This window comes from Manis pentadactyla, chromosome 3, assembly GCF_030020395.1.
Source record: "Manis pentadactyla isolate mManPen7 chromosome 3, mManPen7.hap1, whole genome shotgun sequence".
Lineage (NCBI taxonomy): Eukaryota > Metazoa > Chordata > Mammalia > Pholidota > Manidae > Manis > Manis pentadactyla.
Genome location: NC_080021.1, coordinates 147,650,486 through 147,673,317, shown reverse-complemented (window position 1 = coordinate 147,673,317; position 22,832 = coordinate 147,650,486). Strand labels below are relative to the sequence as shown.

The 22,832-nt window shown below is 43.4% G+C and overlaps 1 protein-coding gene across 5 annotated transcripts in view; it reads left to right on the top strand.

Annotated features, from left to right (window-relative positions):
• The window catches only part of PCSK5 (proprotein convertase subtilisin/kexin type 5), a 452,855-nt gene that overhangs the window by 317,447 nt on the left and 112,576 nt on the right, over nucleotides 1-22,832 (top strand). For all 5 annotated transcript variants that reach the window (XM_057498570.1, XM_036893448.2, XM_036893449.2 and 2 more), the window contains exon 21: nucleotides 17,715-17,817. In XM_057498570.1, the coding sequence (XP_057354553.1) occupies nucleotides 17,715-17,817 (103 nt within the window). The remainder of the gene's footprint in view (nucleotides 1-17,714; nucleotides 17,818-22,832) is intronic.

The window sequence follows — 22,832 nt, the reverse complement described above, 5'->3', positions numbered from 1 at the left end:
ACTCCACGGAGACTTCTCTGTGAAGTGGTACTGGTTTAATTGCCTCTTGCCTTTCCTTCCTCACTGAGAATCTCTGTGATTTATATTTTCAGATTTTCATTTTTAAAGCCTCTCTAAAATGTGTGCCATCTTAGAATCTCTGTCCATCTCATTTTGAAATCATTCACCCCTAAAAATATTCTTACACCCCTTGGATCCCATTTAATCCCCTACTCTTCAAAGTTCTTTTTATGAGAATGTTCAAAAGTAACATTCGTTATACTGTTAGTGTATTATAATTCTGACTGCTCAAGCAATGGCTTTTTTCCAACCTGGGTGGTTTTGCTGAAAAGTGGATTGATGGTAACCGTGATGTGCATTTAGTTGAGAATGTCTGCTTTTCTAGATGTATAGTCTCTGGTTTGCTTTATCCTTCCACTGTACCTCCTGAAATGCAGCACCCCTCTCTAAGACACTTTTGTCAAATGATATCATGCTCTCCATGAGCTTCAATAAATTGGCAGTGCACTTCTGTGCTGGAAAGACATTTTGCATTAAAAATTGGACTCATAGCAGGCAATCTGCCTGGGGACCACATGTCTAGGAAAGCAGTCATTTTTAACTAAGAATATTACAAGCCTAGATAGAATAGGGCTGGTGTACTCTGAAACACAAATGTTTAGCCTGCTAGAAGCAAAATGACTGTATTGCATGTTAGTAATTAACCTTGTCAACTGACTTTCAGAACAACTCCAGCCTAATGCACTCACCCTCTTCTTGAGCTCTATTGCTGTGGCTCTGGACCCCATTATATTCTACTTGCAACCTGCATTCTCACCACTGCCCCTTGCCAGCACTCCCTAATTTGTTTGTGCACATTGCCTTTTTTCCCCATCATATTTATTAGCTTCTAACCATACTAACCATGAACAATTTACTAGTTCATTATACTTACAGCTTACTGTGCTTTTAACATAAGCTCCACTAGGAAGAGACTGAAGTTTTGCCCACTGATATATCCCAAATATCTTGAATAGGCCTGGTATGTAGTAGGTTCGATAATTATGCTGAATGAATTAATAATATATCTCCATGGAGTTATCAGCTACCAGGAGACTTTTTTTACATTCCTAACTCCAAACATGTCAGTCTTCTGCCAAAATGTTTTGACCACTTCATCATTTAGCAAATAGTGGTCCAGGTGGTGGGAAATTATTCCTGATCTCAAAGATCAACTAGTCCTGTGAAGGACACACATATGGGCAGAAATGCCAGCTGATATATAGGATGAATTTTAAAATAGGTACAAAGCACTTCAGAGCACAGAAAAAATTCAATTCAACTGCATATGGTATAATAGAAAAAATTCTGAGACAGCTTCACAGATGAGGCACCTCTGAGTTGGAAAGGAAAAGAAGTGTTCTAGGAGAAGAGTAGGCACAAACCAAATGGAATATATTCTAAGGGGGCAGGTGTGTGATGGGCTTGGATAACAGAAAGTCTCTTGGGAATGCCAAAGCATAGGAATGTACCTAAGTTTCCCCACACCCAGAGCCAACCATGAGATAAAGATTCAAGTGCAAGAGGTTTGTTTGGAAGATGAAAGAAAATGCCAGTGGCAGAGTGGGGAGGTGAGGTGGGGAAAAGAAGACAGCTAAAGGTTATGCTACCAAGCCAGCTCCTGGCTACTTTTTCACACTCAAAATCCCGACCACTGATTGAGGAAAACTTCAAGGGGTCAGCTCGCTGGTTCTTCTGGTCTGCCTTGTGTGCCTAACAAAGCAGCCTTCTAAGGCACTGGAGAAAGACTCACATGAATACAAGCAGATACTCTTCCCTGGCAGTCAGTTTCTGCACACCAACGTGGTAAGGGCATGGATGTGTGCAGGGCACTAAGAATCTGCTACATTTCATAAGGAGAGCAAAAAGGGATGACATTAGAAATTGATGCAGGGGCCAGATTGCGAAGGCCCTTGTATGTCATTCCTTGGAGGTTTACTCTGTATTGAGGCAGCAGCATCAGAAGGATTTAGGTAGGAGAGCAGTATAAAATTTGAGTCTGAGAAAGGCCATTCTGGTTCCTGAGTGAACAAAATGGAGGTAGGGTGGGTAGAGCAGATTATGAGACCAGTTGGGAAGATAAATCTACCATATGAAATAGGAAAGACTGGGCTAGAAGTCATGTGGTGGATACGAGACAGGACTGAGATGTTCAGGAGATAGAATTGATGGAAATTGTGAGGGATCAGGTGAGGGGAGAGACAAGGTGAAGGATGAATTCCCCTGCTGGCTCTGAATGGATGGTGGTGGCACTCACCTGGACAGGGAACATGGGAGGGACACAGGTACTGGGGTAAGATCAGCTTGATTGAATATGCTGAGTTGGAGATACCTATAAAGCATCCAGGTGTAGGTGGACAGAGGATTATTGCACTCAGGAGACAGATCTGGATTGGGAAGAGCTATTTAGGAATCTCCACTTTATAGAAGATATTTGAAGACAGGGAAACAGAGATCTGAGGATAAATAACTAGAAGCAGACCACATGAGACAAGTCAGTTGAACATTACTATCACCAGCATTATAGTATTAAGTCCCTTGCCGACCTAGAAATGTGTGACTTTACTGCCTTTGGGTACTGCTTTGCCTTTCTCTCTACATCTTCCCAAAATGATTATTTTTTTCCCCTTTGCATGGTTTGGTATGGAGGGGGAACAAGACAAATTGTGTGATTTGGGGGCAAGCTGTGTAAACTCATTGTCAACTTCCTCACCTGTGAAAGGCGATCTTCCAGGTGGAGAGAGACAGCTGATAAAACTTTCTTGAGAGAGAGACTTTCCAAAGCACGATTTCACCTGAAAACAAAAAATATCAAACTCATGCTCGCTCTTGCCAGGCACTTAGCCTGGTTACTACCAGGACATTCCTCACTGAAACCCCCTTCTCACCCCCCACCCCACCCCCCGGCACTGCCCCCGACTAGCACGCACCTTCCACCTGTGGATGCTAGTTCATCCTCTATCGAAGACTTGCTTCGTAATTGAAAAACATCTTTTAGAATGGTTGCACAAATCCAAGTATGCAGCTGAAACCACTATGATAAGAGCCCTTTGGAACAATTTACCTCCCTTCTGCCTGGGTTTTACATCTGAGTGTCTACAGATGTATGCTTTTCTGCCAAACAGTCATCCTGGCCAAGAACGGGACAGCCCCTCCACAGTAATGTGTAGGTGCTGATGTTTCTTTCACCAACTTGGCATCTAAACATGACACTCTTTCTGGTAACAATGCATTGAGCTCCTGATTGTTTATGGCATGGCCCGAGGCAGAATGGGTTGTTATTGCCTGCACTGTATTTTACTCCATCAACTCCTGTTATGCGTATGTCAGTGAGAGAACACAGCCACTCCATGTTCAGCAGGCCCACAAAACAGCCACTGTCAAAATACTGCCTATGGCATGTGTATAAACATCCAGAGGTATGCCAGGAGTCACACAGTTTCCAAACATTTGCCAGATCATCCCATTCTTCCATTCTCAGGCCTTGTCATTACTACCATCGTTTCTTTACTCGCTCAAGTTCACAGCTGCGAATTTGACTGTCTTCACTTATCTCCTACACGCAGGCAGTCAACATTTATAATAGCAATAGTATTCATCCATCATTTATTAACTGTCAGGCAGACCCTGTGCTAAGTGTTTGTAAGGAGTTTATCAAATTTGGTTGTTACAACTTCCTGAGGGAGGACTATTTTTATTCTGGTTTGCAGCTGTGGAAACAAGGATTGGAGAAGTGGCCCCCAAAACCACACAAACACAGAGTGGCAGAGCTAGAATTTGGATCCAGCATTCTCCAGCACCAAACTGTACTATATTCTTCTCTGTGGAATATCAAAAAGCATATGTTCCTCTCTTTTATGAGGTATTGTGAAATTCCTAAAACATTGCTACAGGCCTATCATTTGATCCTCCAAATAGACCAGAAAACTAGGCAGGACATGTCTTACCCCCATTCTCACAGAAGTGGCCATTACTCACAGAGCTTGCCTGGTTTGCTCAAAGCTACCCGTGTCTGAGCCTGGGACTCAGACTCTTTTCACTATTTCCATAAACATCAGGCTTTTTCCTCAAAGCTCTGTTTCATCTTTTGAAATGACCAATGTATGAAATGGCTAGGAGGCCAATTTTGGCCTACAACAGAGGCACTTCTGAAAGTCAGAGTTTCCAAAAACTGAAGAGGAGGTAGTGAGTTCTCCATTCTCTTCCATTTTCATTTAAACGCTGAGCAGTCACTGGGCTAGAAAGTTAGGAAGACGATTAAGCCTGATCCCTGGGAGAAGGAGGCAGCCAGAGCAGATAAGCACCAAGGCCCATTCCTCCCTGAAATTCCATGACTCTGTGTTCTGGGATCCACCCAGTCATCACAATTTGGGCTGCAGGAGCTCTGTCCCCTCCTTGCTGGCTTGCTGACACCACCTCCGAGAGGACTTCCTGGACCGTCCCTTCCACTTCATCCAGTCTCTCTTGACCAGTGTAGAGTGATCTTCGACAAAGTTGTTCCCAACAAGACCTTTCTTCTTAAATCTTCAGGGGCTCTCTTTGGCCAACCACACCCATTTGATGTCCCATGACCTACCTATATCCTCCATCCAAAGTCATTTTTCATTTCCCCTAAACTCAGTTTCTGCTTCAATCAATCCAAACATTTGCCTGCTTCACAAAGACATCATACTTATTCCAACCTCTGGTCCTTTGTTTCCTTTGTTCCCCTCTCCTGAAATATTTTCCACTTTCCCCTTGTCCGCCTAACCATATCCATTTTTTTTCAGGCCCACAGATCAATCTCAGTTCAGTATAAAAACCAAAAAACTTTAACTTCTCCCACAAAATGCAGAACAGGTCTAGGAACTATCTTTCCACTCATGCAGTGAGGTCTTGGGGACCCAAAAATGAAAAAGAAATGGTCCTGGTCTCAGGAAAGGGTACAGTTAGGACTAGCTGCCCTACTCGACTGATTTCAAACACTTGATTCTACATTGGCTTATATTCCTAGTATCTTACTGAGCCTTCTTCTAACACAGCCCCCAGAAAATAGTAGGCAAGCAATAGTTACAGGCTGCATGACTGAGGTTATCTGCATTGCATATTTTGAACTTACCTCATATTCACTCACACACATGCACGCAACTCACCAATGACTTGAATTTCCAGAGTAGCAGAAGGAGCACAGGACATTTGAAGTCATATGGGCCTGGATTAAAAATCCCATCTCTGCTCTCTTCTGGGAAAAGGAGTAGTCTGGAGTATGATTTACTGGGTTTATGTCCCAGCTCTGCCACCAGACTTGAATCATTCATTTAATATCTCAAAAATTGACTCTACTTTTTCAACAAAACAAATGAATGTTTCCACTCATGCAGTGAGGCCTTGGGGCCCAAAGGAAGTGGAGGATTTAAAGGAAAACAAAACAAAAAAATCCAGCAGTACCCAGCACCCTCCTTTCCTGTGTGGGATAAGGATCGAGTCAGTATCTGTAAAACATTCAGGACAATTCCTAGCAATGGTCATCACTTAATACGTGTTAGCAGTTCTTATGGTCACTAGTTCAGTGACTTTGGACAGATTAAATTTCCCAAGCCTCAGTTTACTCATCTCTAAAGTGAGAGCAATGCTTATCTCCATGAGCTGCTCAAAAGTCAATGTGAAGCACTGACAGAACTCCCAGGGTTCCCAGAAAAGGCAGGACTGGGCTTCTAGTACCTCAGCAGCTCAACACCTGTCTCCTGTCTGCGCTCCTTTTAGTAGTCTGCATGCCCATCATTCATGCTACCGTAGAAAGTGCTTGTTTTTATCCCATAGAATATGTGGGCCTCTTACCTCAGAAAATTTAAATCTAAGTACACCAGACGATTGCATAAGCAAAGCTCCCCAAGCCCACAGGCAGCTTTTCCCCAGCCTGTCCCTGCCCATTTTGGCACACTGCAAAGAGCAGAGAGGAACTGGCCCTCCCCGGGACGGTCTGGGGCCCCAGGCACATCACACCGTGTAAAATCAGTTTAGGATGAGTATCAAGAGCAGTCTTGAAAGCAAAAAAGAGTCAAAGCGGGTCAGACAGTCACCCCAGGGAGCAGGAGCAGGAGAGGGGAGCCTGACTCACCAGCTCTGCCTGTGAGGATCTCGGAACCAGGTTTCCAGCGGATGTCAGGTTTCCCAAGCCCGGGACACTGAGCCCTGCCTTGCTGCCTGGTGGCTGCAGATTCAAGCCATGGGCTGAGGTTTGAAGGCCCAGGACCCCCTGAAGTGGGGCCCAGACTGTCGCCTTGGTTGCCTCTTTCCTAGAAACGATGCTGAAGAGCCTCCACTCCAAGGACAGCAATGTAACTAGTGCAGGAACATGTAGCGACACCCCAGGGAGGTGCTGAGAGTCGGCTTGAGGTGGGCCTGGTGAGTGAAGTCCAGCCCACCTCAAATACTGACTTGCCTACCTTCCAGCCAAGTCTGCTCTTCAACTAGAGGAACTGAATTGAGGCTCCTGTAGACATTTTAGAGCTGTGTTTGTCTCTGGAGAATGCACAGGTTTTTTTTGCAAGATCCTCCTCTGTTCTCTATATGACTTCTGATGAGGTTGGGGAGGCAAATTCTCAGGTCTGTAGAGTGGAGGGCTGCAGAGGCTATAATTTCACCACAGAACGAGGTCATCTATGGCATAGTCAGGGTGGAAGGATGCATGTTGGACACCTAAGGGAGTTATTAAGGCAAAACAAGAGCACATTGAGTCATACCATTCTGGAATGTTGTATAAATGTCAGAATCTTCTCATGATATTATTAATGCCTAAGAGACATCCCTTGGGTTTATATAGAGGTTGTACAAATTAACTCACAATCAGTTCCTGGCCACTGTGTTAAGTGCTGAGTGAAGACCAATGAACAATTTTAATGTTATTAAACAATTTTACATAAACAATTTTATATCAACAATTTTATGCCTAAGTGATATCTCCACAAGGCAGCAAGAGGGATAATATTAGACAACAGAGGAATAGCTGACCTGCCTTTCTGTCAAATATTGCCTTGAGGTGCCACAGGTTTTTATCCAGCTACTAATTTTAGAATCATGGACTTAGCAAAGGGTTGCCATTGTCCTGAATAGAAATGACTACACTTTGGTAGCAGTCAATCACACAGGACCATGGCTGTTGAGTTTGTTAAAAGTTAATAAAATGCTTAATAACACTGGAGCCCATTCTCCTTAAGTGGTTCCCAAACAGTGGTAGAGAAAGGAAATCTTTTCTAGACATTTCATTTATATTTAACATGCATTTCCAAATCAACCACAATGTAAGAAGGTATTAGGCAGGAAAATAACAGGGAACTACAAAGTTTGGGGCCATTGAACAATTGTATAAAGCTGGAGAAAGGTTAAGTACATTTTTCAAAGCCACTCAGACAATGAGAAGTGCATTGAGGTTTGAGCTTCTCTAAAGGTTTTTTCACTTTCTCGGGCTGCCTGTCCAAGGGACCTGGTGGTGCTCACTGGAGTAGCAGCTCACATTACTAGAGCACCTACTGTGTGCCAGTATCTTTCAAAGCACATTCCATGTGTTAACTGATTTAATGCTCCTGACAATTTGTGATGTGGCCGTGATTATTTATACTTTACAGGTGAGCTGACTGAGGCTTAGAGAGCCTCGTAACTTGTGCACATCTACAAGGTTAGCACAAGGCAGCCCAAGGATTCACATCCAGGAATCTAGCTCCAGACATGCATTTGTGTATGCTGCCCTCCCCTAAGGGAGAAGAGGGCAGCCCAGGGCTATCCAGGTACACATAGGGAATGAGAAGGACCTCTGGGGCAGGGCGGGGGGCAGCAAGGGCACAGTATTCTCTCTATGGTGGGGCCAGAAGAGGTTCCAGTCCTGGATTCTAGGCTCTGGACAGAGTCTAAAACTCTGACAGGATGCAAACCATGTGCAAGGTGGTTGGCAGGCAGGGAAATAACCTGAGCCTCTTTCTCTCTGACTCCCAGGGATTCTGAGGCCTCTTGCCTCACAACACAAAGAACACACACACTAACATAACCAGCTCCCATTTTCCTTTTTCATCTGTGTATGTGCTCCACCCTCGCTGAGATAGAGAGGAAAATGCAATTTGTCCCTAACCTGCCAAGTAAGGAAGCAAGGCCTGTCCCGGGCCACTCACCTAAAGAAGAAGTAGGCAGTGCAAGCCTAGTGCCCAGTCCACAGCGAGGCCAAGAACCCCACATTCTGAACCTGACTCGGTAGAACTGCTTGGAAGAGGACACCTTGTGTGCCCTGTCTCACAGAGATTCACCTGTTTCTGACAAACATTTACATCAGCAGCCTGAGAAGAGCACTGCCATGGCTCTAGAATTTTCCACAGTGAAGTGCAGGAAAAGCTGCCTTTCTTTGCTCTTATACGGGTGCTTTCAACCAGAGGCTGCTAATTATAAAGACCAGTTTCCATGGGTTGCATCTTGCAACTGAATTGCATTGAGCAGTCATTGTTCTCAGTCTACAGAGTTGTTAATTTTAGTTGCCTCATTGCTACCTACTTGCAGGCAATACATGCTTTAAGTCTCTTTGGGAATGGTAGAAAAGGCACAACTTGGAACTGAGTCAGAGCAGAATTATATTCATAGAGTTAACATTTTGATGCTTAAAATCCCTATTTGGTCAAATGGAGCTGATAATCCCTATTCCACATGTCTTGCCAATGGGTTTCAACCCCGGGCAAGTTCGCTATGGATTCAATGTGACCAAAGAAATTGACAGCAAAACGTTCTTTGGGGTGAAAGGGTTTACCTGGCTTGTTCTCCGGCGGTACATCGAGCACTAGCGTCCCTACCTCCACCCAGAGCACTGGGCCGAGCTCTCTATATAGGGCAGTAATAGCTTATTCCCTAAAGGTGTGAAAGCAGTAGCCTAGCAACAGGTAGCCTAGCCAGTTACATTATCAGGTGGTTTAAGTTCAGTGAGGATCCTGGCCATAGGAGCCCCAACTTCCCACACACATTATTACTGGAGGTTTAATGTGACATATTCCAAATACCTGATAATTATAATTAACATTCTGTCATCCACTCTGCTGGGTGCTGAGGTCTGTTTTCTCACTTGACCCTCACCACATTCTATGAGAGAGAATAGTATCCACAATACACAGAAGAGGAATGTCAGGGAAATATATGATTCCATTAGTGTCAGACAGCTGGAGAAAAAAAGCCCAAGTCAAACTCAGGTGGGGATGACTCCAAAATTGCGCATTTACCCACCACAGGGCTTCCTCCTATGCTGGCACTCCGTAGGCACACAGCAAACTTTGGTCCTCTTGTCTTGCCAGTGGGTTTCAGCCTTGGGCAAGTTCACTATGGATTCAATGGGACTGAAAAATGACAATGGAACATTCTTGGGGTGAAAGGGTTTATATCCAACTTTATTCGCACGGTGGCAGGTCAATCACTAGAATCCTGTCCACTCAGAGCCCATGTAGCAAGCTGGTCTCCGCCTCTGGGTCTCTCTGCCCTGGCAGCCATCTCGGTCTCTGTCCTCAGCACTGCCACAACTCCAGTCTCTGCTCTCCTGCAGCCTTGCAGCAACCCTGTGGCCATGCCACCGTGTCACCCAGAGCCCTGGGCAGAACTCTTTATATAGAGTCAATAGCAAACATATTGCCCATAGCCTACCAGAGCCAGGTGAGAATCCTGGCCACAGCAACCTTCACTTTACCCACACCTTTTTTATTTCCATGCTTGGGCTTTTTAAACAGCACAATTTGGTCACTCCCAGTAAAATATATGGTATCCTGATTGATCAAATGCCTCCCCAGTTACTAAGGGCCTGAGGTATTCTGGGTGCCAAGTTTCATTCAGACTTGTCACGAGAGGAGCTCACCATCTCTACAAAGCATCATCCCCCCCCAACCCCAACCCCCACCGTACTTGGGCAACACTAATGACCCTGTAAAAGGCTAAATTGTCAATTACCAGCTACAGTGCAGATGGAGCCCTAGGCCTTGGAATGCAACTTCCTTGTCTTTCCCAAAGCTTCTCTTTTCTCTTAATTTGCAAGGAGGCCGCAGTGTTCCAGCACCTGCAGGCAGGACTTAAGGAAAGACTAAGGGAGCGTGGGAGAGGGAAGAAGAAGTCAGTACTTCCAATGTGTGGACACAGAAGAAGAGAAGGAGGGGAACTTGACAGTGTTCCCTCTCCTGGGGCACCTAAGTAGGGGGACGTGACAGCTGCTATGAAGCTTTGAAGGGTTTAAGAGAAAATAATAAAAGTTCAGGAAACTCTTTGGGTCACACAGAAATGAGAATGGATGGTAAGTCTCATCCTTGTGCCCGTGGTTCAGGATTCAAACCATCCCAGGGAACATTCTGAGGGCATTAAGCTCTTTGGGAAGGACTTTGGGCTTTCTTAACTGATCTGCATGCTAGGCCCTTGTTTAGTTCAAGAGGCACAAAGGCTCAGTGGGCCACACTCCTGATACTCACCTGCTAACTTCACCTCCAAGGTGAAAGGAAATGATACAGCCCTTAGAGCTTGAGAGCACAGCGCTTACTCATGGGTTTACCCGGAAGCTCTGGTCAACAACCTGTCCTTTCAAGTTAACATTTTCTCAGTGAGTATCCCCCAAGTGCCAACTGCCTCGGTGGATCGGTGATGTTTTCCAAAAGGTAAATGAGGTGTTCTCTTGAATCATGATCACTTACTTCTGTCACTGTGTATAGAACTCCACATTCCCTCTAGATGAAGATACCAGATTCAGTACAATTCCCCCCGTGATCAGTCATCCCTCTGCAGCCACAAATGGTGAGCACATTGGGGGTGAAAGCCCAAAGTCCCTCCATAAAATCTTATCCCTGAGGGATAGGAGGACTGTATGCACTAGAGAACCTGTAGAAATTCTAGGCTCACTTACGGAATAGCAAAGACAGTCCACCAAATAAAGAGATTGTCAAGCCATTTTACACACCTCAGATGGGTCAGTGGATTTCCATCCACCATACTCTGCTTACAGGAGTGTTCCTGATTTCCCTCATCCACAGATTCAATGATAGGTTTATAAATTTTGTTTAATTGCAGATAAAAATCACTCATCCTTTTGTCCCCGCTTGTATTTGGTATTGCAACCAGCTGTTCGGTGCCTTTTTAATTCCAGCACCATAAGCTAGGACTTAGTGAGATCTTTCACTAACATAGAGGCAAGGCAAGACTCTCTTACTTGAGGAAAAGATACACAGGAACCAACCCATCTATGCTAGATTTTCATATAAATTGGGGGACCAGAGGGAGGTTATTGTAATTCTGGTTACAAGCAATGTCTGAGGAGCCAGTTGATTTTGGTTTTGGACAGCAGTCAAGCAGTATAGGAAACCCCTGTGCAAAGCTCCAACCAATTATTTTACTCACTCAAAGAAACAGTTATGGGGTTCCTTTTAGGAGCTTCTAACCTAGTTGACAGAACAAACTGCTTGTAAAATCTTGATTTGATAAACAGTATTGTCTTTTAATAAATAGTGGCCATTTTATCAGAAGATGAATTTGGAGGGTACATTCAATCATTGAGTAAATTGGCTTTGTGCAGTATGCCTGCTCAAAGTTCATTTGTTTTCACAGTGAATTCCTTTTTGATATCCTTACCTCACCAAGTGGTTGAGATGAGGTATGTATGTGCTCAGTTCTTTCTTTTTATAAATAGCAGAGCTACTTGGAACACACAAGGGGACCTGAATCCATACAAGGGAAACACTGCAGAAAGAGCATGGACTCAGGTTCAGGAACACCTGGGTCACAGCCCAACTCTGTCACTTACCTAGTTGAAAGAATTTATGCAAGACCTTTCTTCTGTCTGAGCCTCTGTTCCTCATTTATAAAAGGGACTGTTGTCTGGGTTAAGCATCACGTAGAACAGCACTTGTAGGACAGTGAGTGTCAGTGAATGGGAGCTTGTATGATAGCTATATCACCACTGTGTGCAGGGGTGTTGGCCAAGACTTCACATTTTTGTAGCAGCTTGACTGTTGTCTCAAACAATGGTGGAAACCAAAAGGGTCAACTCTTAATTCCTTGCTCTTCGGACAACGTCCAGGTTGAAGGAAACGAAACATCTGCAAGTGTGTTGGACCCACAGTTTACAATCCATCCTTTCTGCAGGAGTGCCAACTCATAGGCATGCCAGAGGAGCATTTCAGAGCATCTGCACAAACCACACAGCCGAACACCAGGGCCTGAGAACGGAAAGGCAAGGGTACCAGGAATGACAAGTCTCATCAGTCAGAAAAGTCTGTAGAGGAAGAAAAGGGGAAGGCGTTGTTGAGAGGATGAGAAAGAGAAGCAGTGGCCCCCAGACCCCTCCAGGCTGTGGAAGCAGAGCTCTCCTTCTAGCTGCTTAATGTTCACTCTGCCTTTGAGAACCTGACACGAAGGAAAAGCACAGTGGTCCATCTGTCAGTGTCTGCATTATCACAAGCTTTGTGCATTTAACCATTTATCTCCACTATCACAGGAGGTCTCCCAAACCTCAGTTCAAACGAACTGACTCCCCAAGATAGTAGGTGCTCTTTGGACCCATCCCTACAGGGCAGACAATCCTGAATTTTTGGTTACAATTCAGTATTGGCTTGCTAAAGAACAAACTCATTGCATAGGCTTCTTTGTCTGTGTACTGAAATATGTAAATCATTAAATTTACCATTTTAACCACTATTAGTGTACAGTTCTATGGCATTAATTACATTCATACAGTAATGGAACCATCACGGCTATCCATCTCCTGAGTATTTTCATATTCCCCAGTTGAAACTATACCTACTAAGCAACATTTCCCCATTTCCTCTTTCCCCCAGTCCCTGGCAAACTCAATTCTACTTTCTGTTCCTCTGAATCTGACTACTCTAGGTACCTCTATAAAGGGAATAACACAATATTTGTCCTTTTGTGGCTGGTTTGTTGTCACTTAGCATAACGTCTTCCAGGTTCATCCATGCTGTAACATGTCAGAATGTCCTCCCTTTTTAGGGCCGCATAAATGTGTACTTTAGAGATGTTGCAATCTCAGTTGATAGCCTCATATTCTGAGCCTTGCTATAAAACTTCATGCTGAACAAGGATTTAATAACTTAATTATTTCATTAGTATGTAACTAGTTGGAAGTGTTACTGACCATTTACTGTAGCTGGTGCAACATAATAAATGTATGGATTTCTCTTCGTGAAAACTGTCTTCACACACTGGTATCTTAAGTTTTAAACTAGGTTTTGGCATCCCTGCAAAGAGATAGTATTATCTGATTAGCACTTGTGGTTGTAAAGTCATTCAGGAAAGACACACTCTATGATTCCTGGCATCTGAGTGATAAAGCACATAAATAGAGCCCTAGAGGTAAGTCAATATGCCAAGGTTGCTCACTGAAAAAATCAGATCAAAAAACTAAATGGCTGATTTCTCATCAAATGTTCCTCCCATCTTCTCTTGCTAAAAGGTTGTTTTACACTCACATTATAATCTATCTACTTATGTGTTTATTAATTTAGTTTATATTTGTTTGCTTACACTCTACCACAAATTTGGCTGTAATCAATAAGGAGATATTATGAGGTACAAAAGAAAGTATAGCACTTGTGCAAGAGAAAGAAGCTTTTTCTGGCCATGTAAGCCTAAAAAATATTATTATGTGAATCTCAAGCATGTTTAGTAGCTGTGGATGATGTAATCAATTGTTTACCTACTCTGGATGGTTTCATAAAAGTTTATTTATAACATAGACTTGTTGACACAAACACATCCGCAATGTTATCAAGACGTGGACCAAGCAGAGCAAGTCACTTACTTGTAAATTTTTTAATTTATAAGTATTAATTTTTAAGCTATGTCTTCAACTTTTGAGTATCATTCCTCCCCATCAGATATCACTCCTTCAATGTCCTCTGAGCTCTTATAGGATGAGATGAGGAAGAAACTAAAAGGCGAATGAAAATTTTTGATCATAGGAGACTTAATATTAGATCAAGACACCAGAAGGAAGAGCTTGTAGGATGAGGTAGGGAACAAAATGCTGGCCCCTTAAGCCTGTGCTAAAAATGATTTTTTTCCTAAGAATTTTGTATATCACGCCTGTCATAAACATTCAGCTTCATTGTGCAATGGAGACAGATGACAAGAATTTGCTGCTACAACAACCCAAAAAAAAGCAACTTCACTATGTCCTTGGAATCTGGCTTCTTCGGTTTCAAATGTGCAGTGGAAAACTTATGCCTGTAAGGGCTGGGGACAGTTGTTTATGTAACTCATTGGACATCTACATAAATATGAAAATCGGGGCAGGTCCCTGTGTTCTCACGTGTTCCAAAGCCAGAACTCGCTCTAAAGTTAAGAGGCGTGCAGACTTGCGAGGTGCAGAGTTTAGCTGTCCTACGCTGACTCGCTTACATAAGCTGCAAGATTATGAGGTTTTCTCCATTTTGTTTCCAAATGGCAGGAGGGAAAAACGTGTTGTAAGGGTCACTTACTGAGGAAGAAAAGTGCCTCTAGTGCTTTTGTGTTGGGGAGAACTTCAGTAGATCAGAGGATGATATGAAGAAAAGACTGAAGACAGAAAGACTGCTGGGGAAATACCCTGAGGCACGGTCAAACCATTAGATGAAGAGTTGGCAATGCCAGGGGAGATACACCTTCTTTAGAGACAGCAGACAAGGGAACAGTCCAGAGAAGACAGAAAGGAATTTGACATTGAGAGAGAAGATGGTGGGGAAACTCAGTAACTAGTCAGCAAATTAGGTGGTGAGGTCCCCTTCTGAGAAAGAATGGGTGGAACTGGGTCTTGGGAAGGTTTGGCCTAACCCTAGTAAGAAAGGCGAGAAGAACTAGGAAGATGAGTGAATGGACAATAAAGTGGGGCATAAGACAGTTGCATTTGGAGTGGGTATTTGAAATCTCAGAGATGAGGCAATTTTAAGTGATGATTGTAATAAGGTGGCACTTCGTGAGCGCCAACAGAGGCCATTGCAGTTGCGCAGATTAAGTTAGTATGAGGCCAAGGTATCAGTGCCACCTGCTGGCTTATGGAAGTCAATGAGAAGGCAAACAATAAATAGAGATAATTTAAAGCATTCACTGCAATATCTGAGTAAGCCTTGCTTGACCTAGCCATGTGTCATCTGTAATTAATTACAAAGAAGGCTTTGGGTGTAGATATGGTATAACTCTTAAAACCGACCATCTAAGTAGTATTTGATTTAGCACAGCAAGTGTATTTTATTTAAAATCCTACCCTAACATTCGATCTAATACACCACAGACTAAGGTGGATGATTAGGAATTAAGAGAACCAAATCACTGTGTCAATTCTTATAGGCACGGATGCCAAGGCAAAATAACCATCTTTACCTCTAAGTCTAGCAAAGTCCAGCGTGTGCCCTTGTACTTCTGTTTTAGACTTTAATCCATACCCTCCAAGGGACTCGAGGCTCCTGGCCAGCATTTGGATTATAACTATGCCTTTACAAATCATTCTTCTCAAGAATCTTTGAGAACCCCAATCATGGCCTTTTTATTTGTGTGTCTCTAAATCTCACCTAGTACCTCGCACATAAATGTTCAAAAATTATCCATGGAATGAACAAATGAATAAGGTATGATCTTACATTTCTCTAGAATATACTTTCTTTGGGTCAAGAAGCCTCTGTGACCATCTCCCATTCTTGTTCCAGTCAGCACATATCTTTTGGAAAATACAGAGCAGTCATCCATCTCTGTAAATACAAATTATTAGCATTGGCAATGTAGGCAAGATCTACCATCCTCTGCTCTTTATCTTGCTGGTGCCTGGACTAAAAATCACACTGCTCAATTGATTGTGCCTTGTACAACAAAAGTGGAAGAGATTACAGCAAGGGCAATAATTAAGAGGTAGAACAGTGGAGTTGAATAAATAAAAAGAAGGTGCATAAATACGATGCCTATACTGAGTGAGACAATCCCAACTTAAAATCCCCACTCCTGCTAGACAGGAGTCCCAGTTCTGCCTTGGGACTGCTGATTACCAAGAATGCAACTAGTCCACTCTAAACTAACATCTTTCTGTGAATTAGTAAAAGGCTCCGCCTGCAGAGGCAGCCAACACCGGAGCGTGTGTCTTGGTGAGTGTATGGCTCCTATGGGTTGGATTCCCGCCTTCAGCTGGCCGCTTGGGCAGGCCCCTTGTGCAGTAACAATTTGCACATGTGCATTCTTACCCCCTGGTGACTCACGCTTCTGGGCCTATGGCTCCTGGGAGTCACTCCTGAGCTTTTAGATTCCCATTCTAAAAGTTATGTATCAGATCCCTGGTCCACACTGAACTGGACCTTGGCAACAATTGGAGACACAGAAGAGCAGAGGCCAGGGTATGCAGGGTGTGCCAGAGAAGATGCTTGCATTACTCCAAATATGTACTTCTCCCCATTAGTTACCAAAACCAAGGGACTAAGTCTGCATGAAAGCCTTCTTCTGCTCTTTAAGAACAAACTCAAGCTTCCTTTTCCTTTTCATTTTCGTGGCTTAGTGCTAGCAAGTGGAAGATTTATGTATATAAAATTTTCCTACCCAAATCTACTACTTCAGGAAAGCTATGGGGAAAGGCAGAGGGGTGGAATTCCCTTCATTTCTCACCCATCAAGGGTGAGAAATGTTCCCAGGGCTTTTTTTAAATGCAACTATAATAAATCAGGCAGTGATTCTGACAGTTTCAGTAAGACCACTTGGTCAAACCATGGGAGAGTAACTGCTACCTCACCACCCTGTCTGGATCTTAGATTGACGATGCTCAGACATGCTCACAGAGCTGTGAATATTGGAGGGTGCAGGAGGGGGCAAGCAAGGGCTGTGACTCCTCTGAAATCTGAAACTATTTTCTGAGTGTGATCACTTTCTAAACCATAAAAAGTGGCTGTCTGGATAAGACTAAAGAAACTTGTCTCTATCTTATAAAACAATGGGAAGAGAAGATGAGTGTAGTGTGAGTACAGGTTTGGATTCAATGAGTAGAGAGAACCTGGGATCATTACCTTCAGTGAGGCCGGCCTCTCTTTACCACTTCAGTTCTGGGAGTTCTTGTATGTTTGCAATAAGTCTGTGAGGCTGGGCTTTCTTCCGTGGAAAGATCACTCATGTTTTTCTTTGGGAAAGACAGACTTCCTAATTAAATGAATATTTCTCTGACCATCTCTACATTGGTACACTTTCAGGGTGAGATGCAGCTCACACCTATTAAACGTTAGCCAAGTTTCAACTTCCGTTCTTGACTAAGAACCAAAGTTCCCACACTGAGCAGTGGGACAAGATTTGGGTGGGTCCTGCTTATTGAACCAAGGCTATTACTGAGGATTCTGTTGGCCAGAAAACTTTAACAGAAAAGTCAGTAGGAGCTCAGTAAAGGGGTCATGTGGGAAGCCCCCCATGGCCTCTCTGTATAAGCTCCATAACACATGTTGACTAGATCCAAAATTATGTCATTGTCTCCTAAGTTTTTGAGGTTCCAACTCCAGAGGCCCTTGGGAGAGGGGCAGTTGTTATAAAGTCAGGATTTAAAGACTGTCAACTGAAGCCATTCAAGGTCTCTTTCTGTTTTGTCTCTATTGCATTTAGGCAGCCACAGAGAGATCTGGCTGCTCTCAACTGACAGCTCAGGCAGCACTGCCATGTAGAAGTGAGGTAAACAGCTAGATTTTGTTCCCCAGGAGAATACACTGACGAGCATGGCCGCTGCCAGACCTGTGAAGCCTCATGTGCCAAGTGCCGGGGGCCAACCCAGGAAGACTGCACGGGCTGCCCTGTCACAAGGTGAGTGACCCTTCAGTATCTCCCGGGGTTGGGAGCTCTGGGCTGCAGGACAGAGAGAGGAGGTACATACCACCTTGAAGGCAGCCCTGGGGCTGTCAGTGGAAAGAACCATACTCTTTCCCATGACATAGAAACCCTCCATGGTCTGGCTACAGCCATTTGAGTAGTTTAACTTGTTTAAGCAGCCCATGCTTTAGCATTTCAAGGAAGAAAGCATGTGTATGTATCTTGACCCAGGACGTCCTCCTAAGGAAATCTTGTTCCCCAGGAACAGTTTTCTTTGCATCCCCCTGAATGCTGTATTTCTCTCCTCATCCCTCTTCCTTGATATCAGTTACTTGCAAATGTGTCCAAAAAGGGCGTGGCGTCATGGCAGTGAACTACCAGACTTCTTTTCTTATCAGCATTTTCCTAGAACGTGGTGAAAATATGACTAGAAAGAAACTATTTTGAAAGATGATGATGTTGACTTTTATTTGTTCTTGAAAGGTCAGCAGAGTATTTTCCTTAGATATTTGCCAAAGTATTTCCTTTAAGTTATTTGCCAAAGTATTTCCTTGAGTGGAATTGGGTTCATTCAGGGCAGCCTTGAGGCCTTTGTTTGAGGCCACTTTATTTCCAGCTTTGAGTTCGATACGAAGTCCATAAATTCTTATAGATGACTCAGGAAGTCAAAGTCCAGGGATGGCGCAGAACTCAGGGACAAGCAATAATGGGGCAGCTTTAACACCTTAGGCCAGAAGCAAAGGCCGCAGCTATGTGCGAGGGGATGCCTGATAGAAGCTAGGTCTGCAGGGGACACAGCCACTCCTGTGCCATGGAAGGAGGAAGGAGAGGTGTGGCTCTGGGAGGAACAAAGACCCCATTCTCTCTCTCCTTCCACCCTCAGATTTCCTGCTGCTATTTCCCCTTATCTGAAACTAACCAGAGGCCTATGGGAAACCCCACTTACAAGTGAGGAAAGTGAGCTTACGGATGCAGTCCTGAGTGGGCACACCTCCAGGTCACAGCAGGACAGAGAATGTTGCAAAATGGATATGGGCCGGGGGTAAGGGGTAACGGAATCAAACAGAACTTGTCTTTCCGAGTCTCTTTCTATTCTGAAGCTTTTGGATATTCCTAGTCCTGGTAGAATAAAGATCATCCCTAAAGGAGTTTGTATCTGGGAGACGTATGTTTACATTTAACTTACAGGTTTGCTTCACAATGACATGGGAAGGAAGTAAATCAGCAAGCATATAGATGAAATAAGATTGGTCATGTGTTGATAATTCCTGAAGCTGAGCAATGAATACATTGTGGGAGGGGGTACTGTTATATCTGGTTTATATGTTTATTTTATATATGTTTAAATTTTTCCATCATAAAATTTTTTTAAATAATAATTTAACCCTGAAGTTGTTTTGCAAGAAATAAAAAATTTTAAAGCGCTCTCTTCAATTTCTGGTTTTCCTCTTACAATTACATAAACCCTTGGGTTTAGCTCTTTTAAGACCACTGAAAATGCAGAAGAAGCAAGTTCCCATGCCCCGTTTGCCACTACTATTTAACGTGTGGAGCTCTATAATGCCATAGTCCTCATTGCCCAAGCTCATTTCCCAACTCAGGCCTGAAGAAGTTACAGAATCAATGAACTAATTAAAAGCATGTCAAAGTTATCTCTGTTCTGACCCACATTCAAATGTTTTATTTGATCTGTTTCAATGAATTAAGGGAAAAAAGACTTTTTGGCAAATCTCCTTTCATTAAAGTACCAAGAAACCACATTAAGTGCACTCGTGATGGCCAGAGTTAAGCCAGACCAACAGCCAGCACAGGGGGCCACCTAACCCTGTTTGCCATCTCTTCTATTCTGGCTCATATCTCTCTCTCCCCCTCCCCCTCTCCCTCCCCATCTCCTTCTCTCTCTCTCTCTCTCTCTCTCTCTCTCTCTCTCACACACACACACACACACACACACACAGGGTTTCTGGAAATTTTAGTGCCAATGTTTAGTGCCAGAGAACATCACCTCTGCCCAGCTCTTCAGCATTTGGTTTTGTGGCCTTCTTCCTTTCCATGAGCCCTGCTGGACCCAGAATGGTTCACTGCTTCAGGAAAGGCCAAGAGCATCCATGACTTGGGCAGAGAAATGCTTACCCTGTAGAGATCAGCTTGCCTGAATGTCTCAGAAATCCACACATCAGATGACTGGTGGTCCCAGGTATGGGTTGAGCTGGCTTTAGAGGAAATTTTCATCAGCCCCATGGAGCCCAGAGCAAGGTTCCTCCAGCAGAGATTTGTTGGTGTAGGTGGAAATCTGTGCCACTTGCAAGGGCACTTTTCTTCCAGGTCCTTAGCTATTTTTCTTGAAGGGAAAGGGGGACAAGAGATGATGTAATTCAGTGCCTTCACCTAAGCAAGACTGTTTTCCCTAGCCTTCAATCTTTAGAATCATGTTCTTACAAAAACTGGATATGTCACCTGTGTTTTCCTTAGGGCAAGGGTGGAGGGCAGTGGTTTAAATCACAATTATGTGCTTGGTACCTTCTTAAAATCAAGCTCTCATGTAAGGAAGGCAGCCACTTCCCTACATAAACATGGACGTATTACACCACCAGCTTCATCCCTCACTCCCTAGTCCCGTTTCTGGATGGCTTTAAATGGCTCCCACCATTTAGAGTATGAGGTCACCTCTCTCAAGAGAAATAATCCCTCCTGAACCAATCTGCCATCTCTTTCTATAAAGGACAAAATGATGACATACTTTTTGTTAACTGAATTTAGCACAAGAGTGAACCTCACAAATAAACATGCCCTATTCTCCTTGTACAGCAGAACAGCAAGGAGCTTCCTCATTTAAAAGCCTAAGAAAGCTCTTACGCAGTTTTTATTAAAGGGAGGTTTTTGCTTTGTTTTTATTTTTTTAACTAGCCATATCCAAATTATTCCTTACAATTCTTCTAGCTCATAAATCAGAGCCAGGTTGGGGCCAGAATATTCCTGGTTGGCATTAGTGCCATCAGCTAAAAGCCTGGGCTGGGAGGAGACTTTTCATTATATGCCATGGTGCAGGGGATCTGTTCTGATGTGGACAACCAGATGTGTGAATGTGTCTGTTTGGGGCAGGATCTCCACGCTCTGGAGCGGGTCAAAGGACATTCACCCCAGTGATGGGATGGTGGCCAGAACCCGGGGGCTGAGAATCCAAGAATGAGGTGTTCTGCCTTATGCTGTTGGCTTTAATCTCACTCTGTTTCCAAACACATGCAAATGACACAGACTTTCAGGGTGGGGCACAGGACTGCAAGCAACACGCTATTCTGAATGTCTTGCCCACTACAATTTCCTCCAAACCTGGGACTGAAATGGCCTGTCCCCAGTTTAGGGCAGGCTCTAGCTATGGAAATAGTGTGATTTAGACAAACCATGCACCCCAGAAACAACGTGCGCCAGGCCAACAGCTGACCCTCTTCTATGTGATGTCCATTCAGCCTGAATGGGAAGAGGTAGAAGAAAAAGAAGGAAGGGCCTTTGTTTGCAGGCACTCAGCTCTCTCAGGTCTGGATGCCAACATGATCCCTTAGAGACATGTGTGTGCTACATGCTCAGTTAACCTCACAGCTGATACAATAACTCTAAGGAAGCTCTAAGAGACCAAATTTGGCACCACCTGTGTTACTTGGGAAACATTTAGCACATTTCACAGTTATCCAGACCACAAGGGAACAGGAGGCAGAACAGAAGTTACCAGTGTGTTCTTTAAACCAGCAGCACAAGCAATACTCAGGAACTTGTCAAAAATACAAATTCTCAGCTCCCTCCTCTCAAGTCCTACTGAATTAGAAGCTTCTGGAGTGGAGCCATCAAGCTTGCATCATCAGTTCATTACCTATCTGACTCTTACACATGGTAAACATCTTGTACTTTTTTTTTTTTTAGATAATTATTTTTTATTGAAGGGTAGTTGACACACAGTATTACATTAGTTTCAGGTATACAACACAGTGATTCAACATTTATATACATGATAATTCTAGCTACCAGCTATCACCATACAAAGTTGTTACAGTATTTTTACTATATTCCTTATGCTATACATTACATCCTGGTTACTTATTTATTTTACAATTGGAAGTCTGTACTTTTTTTTTTTTTGAGAGGGCATCTCTCATATTTATTGATCAAATGGTTGTTAACAACAATAAAATTCTGTATAGGGGAGTCAATGCTCAATGCATAATCATTAATCCACCCCAAGGCTAATTTTTGTCAGGCTCCAATCTTCTGAAGCATAACGAACAAGTTCTTACATGGAGAACAAATTCATACATAGTGAATAAGTTACATGGTGAACAGTACAAGGGCAGTCATCACAGAAACTTTCGGTTTTGATCATGCATTATGAACTATAAACAATCAGTTCAAATATGAATATTCGTTTGATTTTTATACTTGATTTATATGTGGATACCACATTTCTCTCTTTATTATCATTATTTTTAATAAAATGCTGAAGTGGTAGGTACATGCAAGATAAAGGTAGAAAACATAGTTTAGTGTTGTAAGAGAGCAAATGTAGATGATCAGGTGTGTGCCTGTAGACCATGTGTTAATCCAAGCTAGACAAGGGCAATAAAACATCCACGTATGCAGAAGATATCTCTCAGAACAGGGGGGTGAGGTTCTAAGCCTCACCTCTGTTGGTCCCCAATTTCTCTCCTGATGGCCCCCCTGCGACTGTGCCTGTCTTAGGTTGTTCCTCCCTTGAGGAATCTTACCCATCTCTGGCTAACCAGTCATCTTCCAGGGCCATACAGGGAAATGTAAAGTTGGTAAGTGAGAGAGAAGCCTTATTGTTTGAAAAGGTTAGCTTTTTACTTCTTTGCATATTTATGCCCTGTGGCTTCTATGCCCAGCATTTGTCTTGAGGTATCTTTACCACTTGGAGGAATTATGATACTCAGTAAATTCGATATGAGGCACGAATTCTATTTAAGAGTTGTAATTAGGAAGGAAGAAGAAAAGCTATAGAA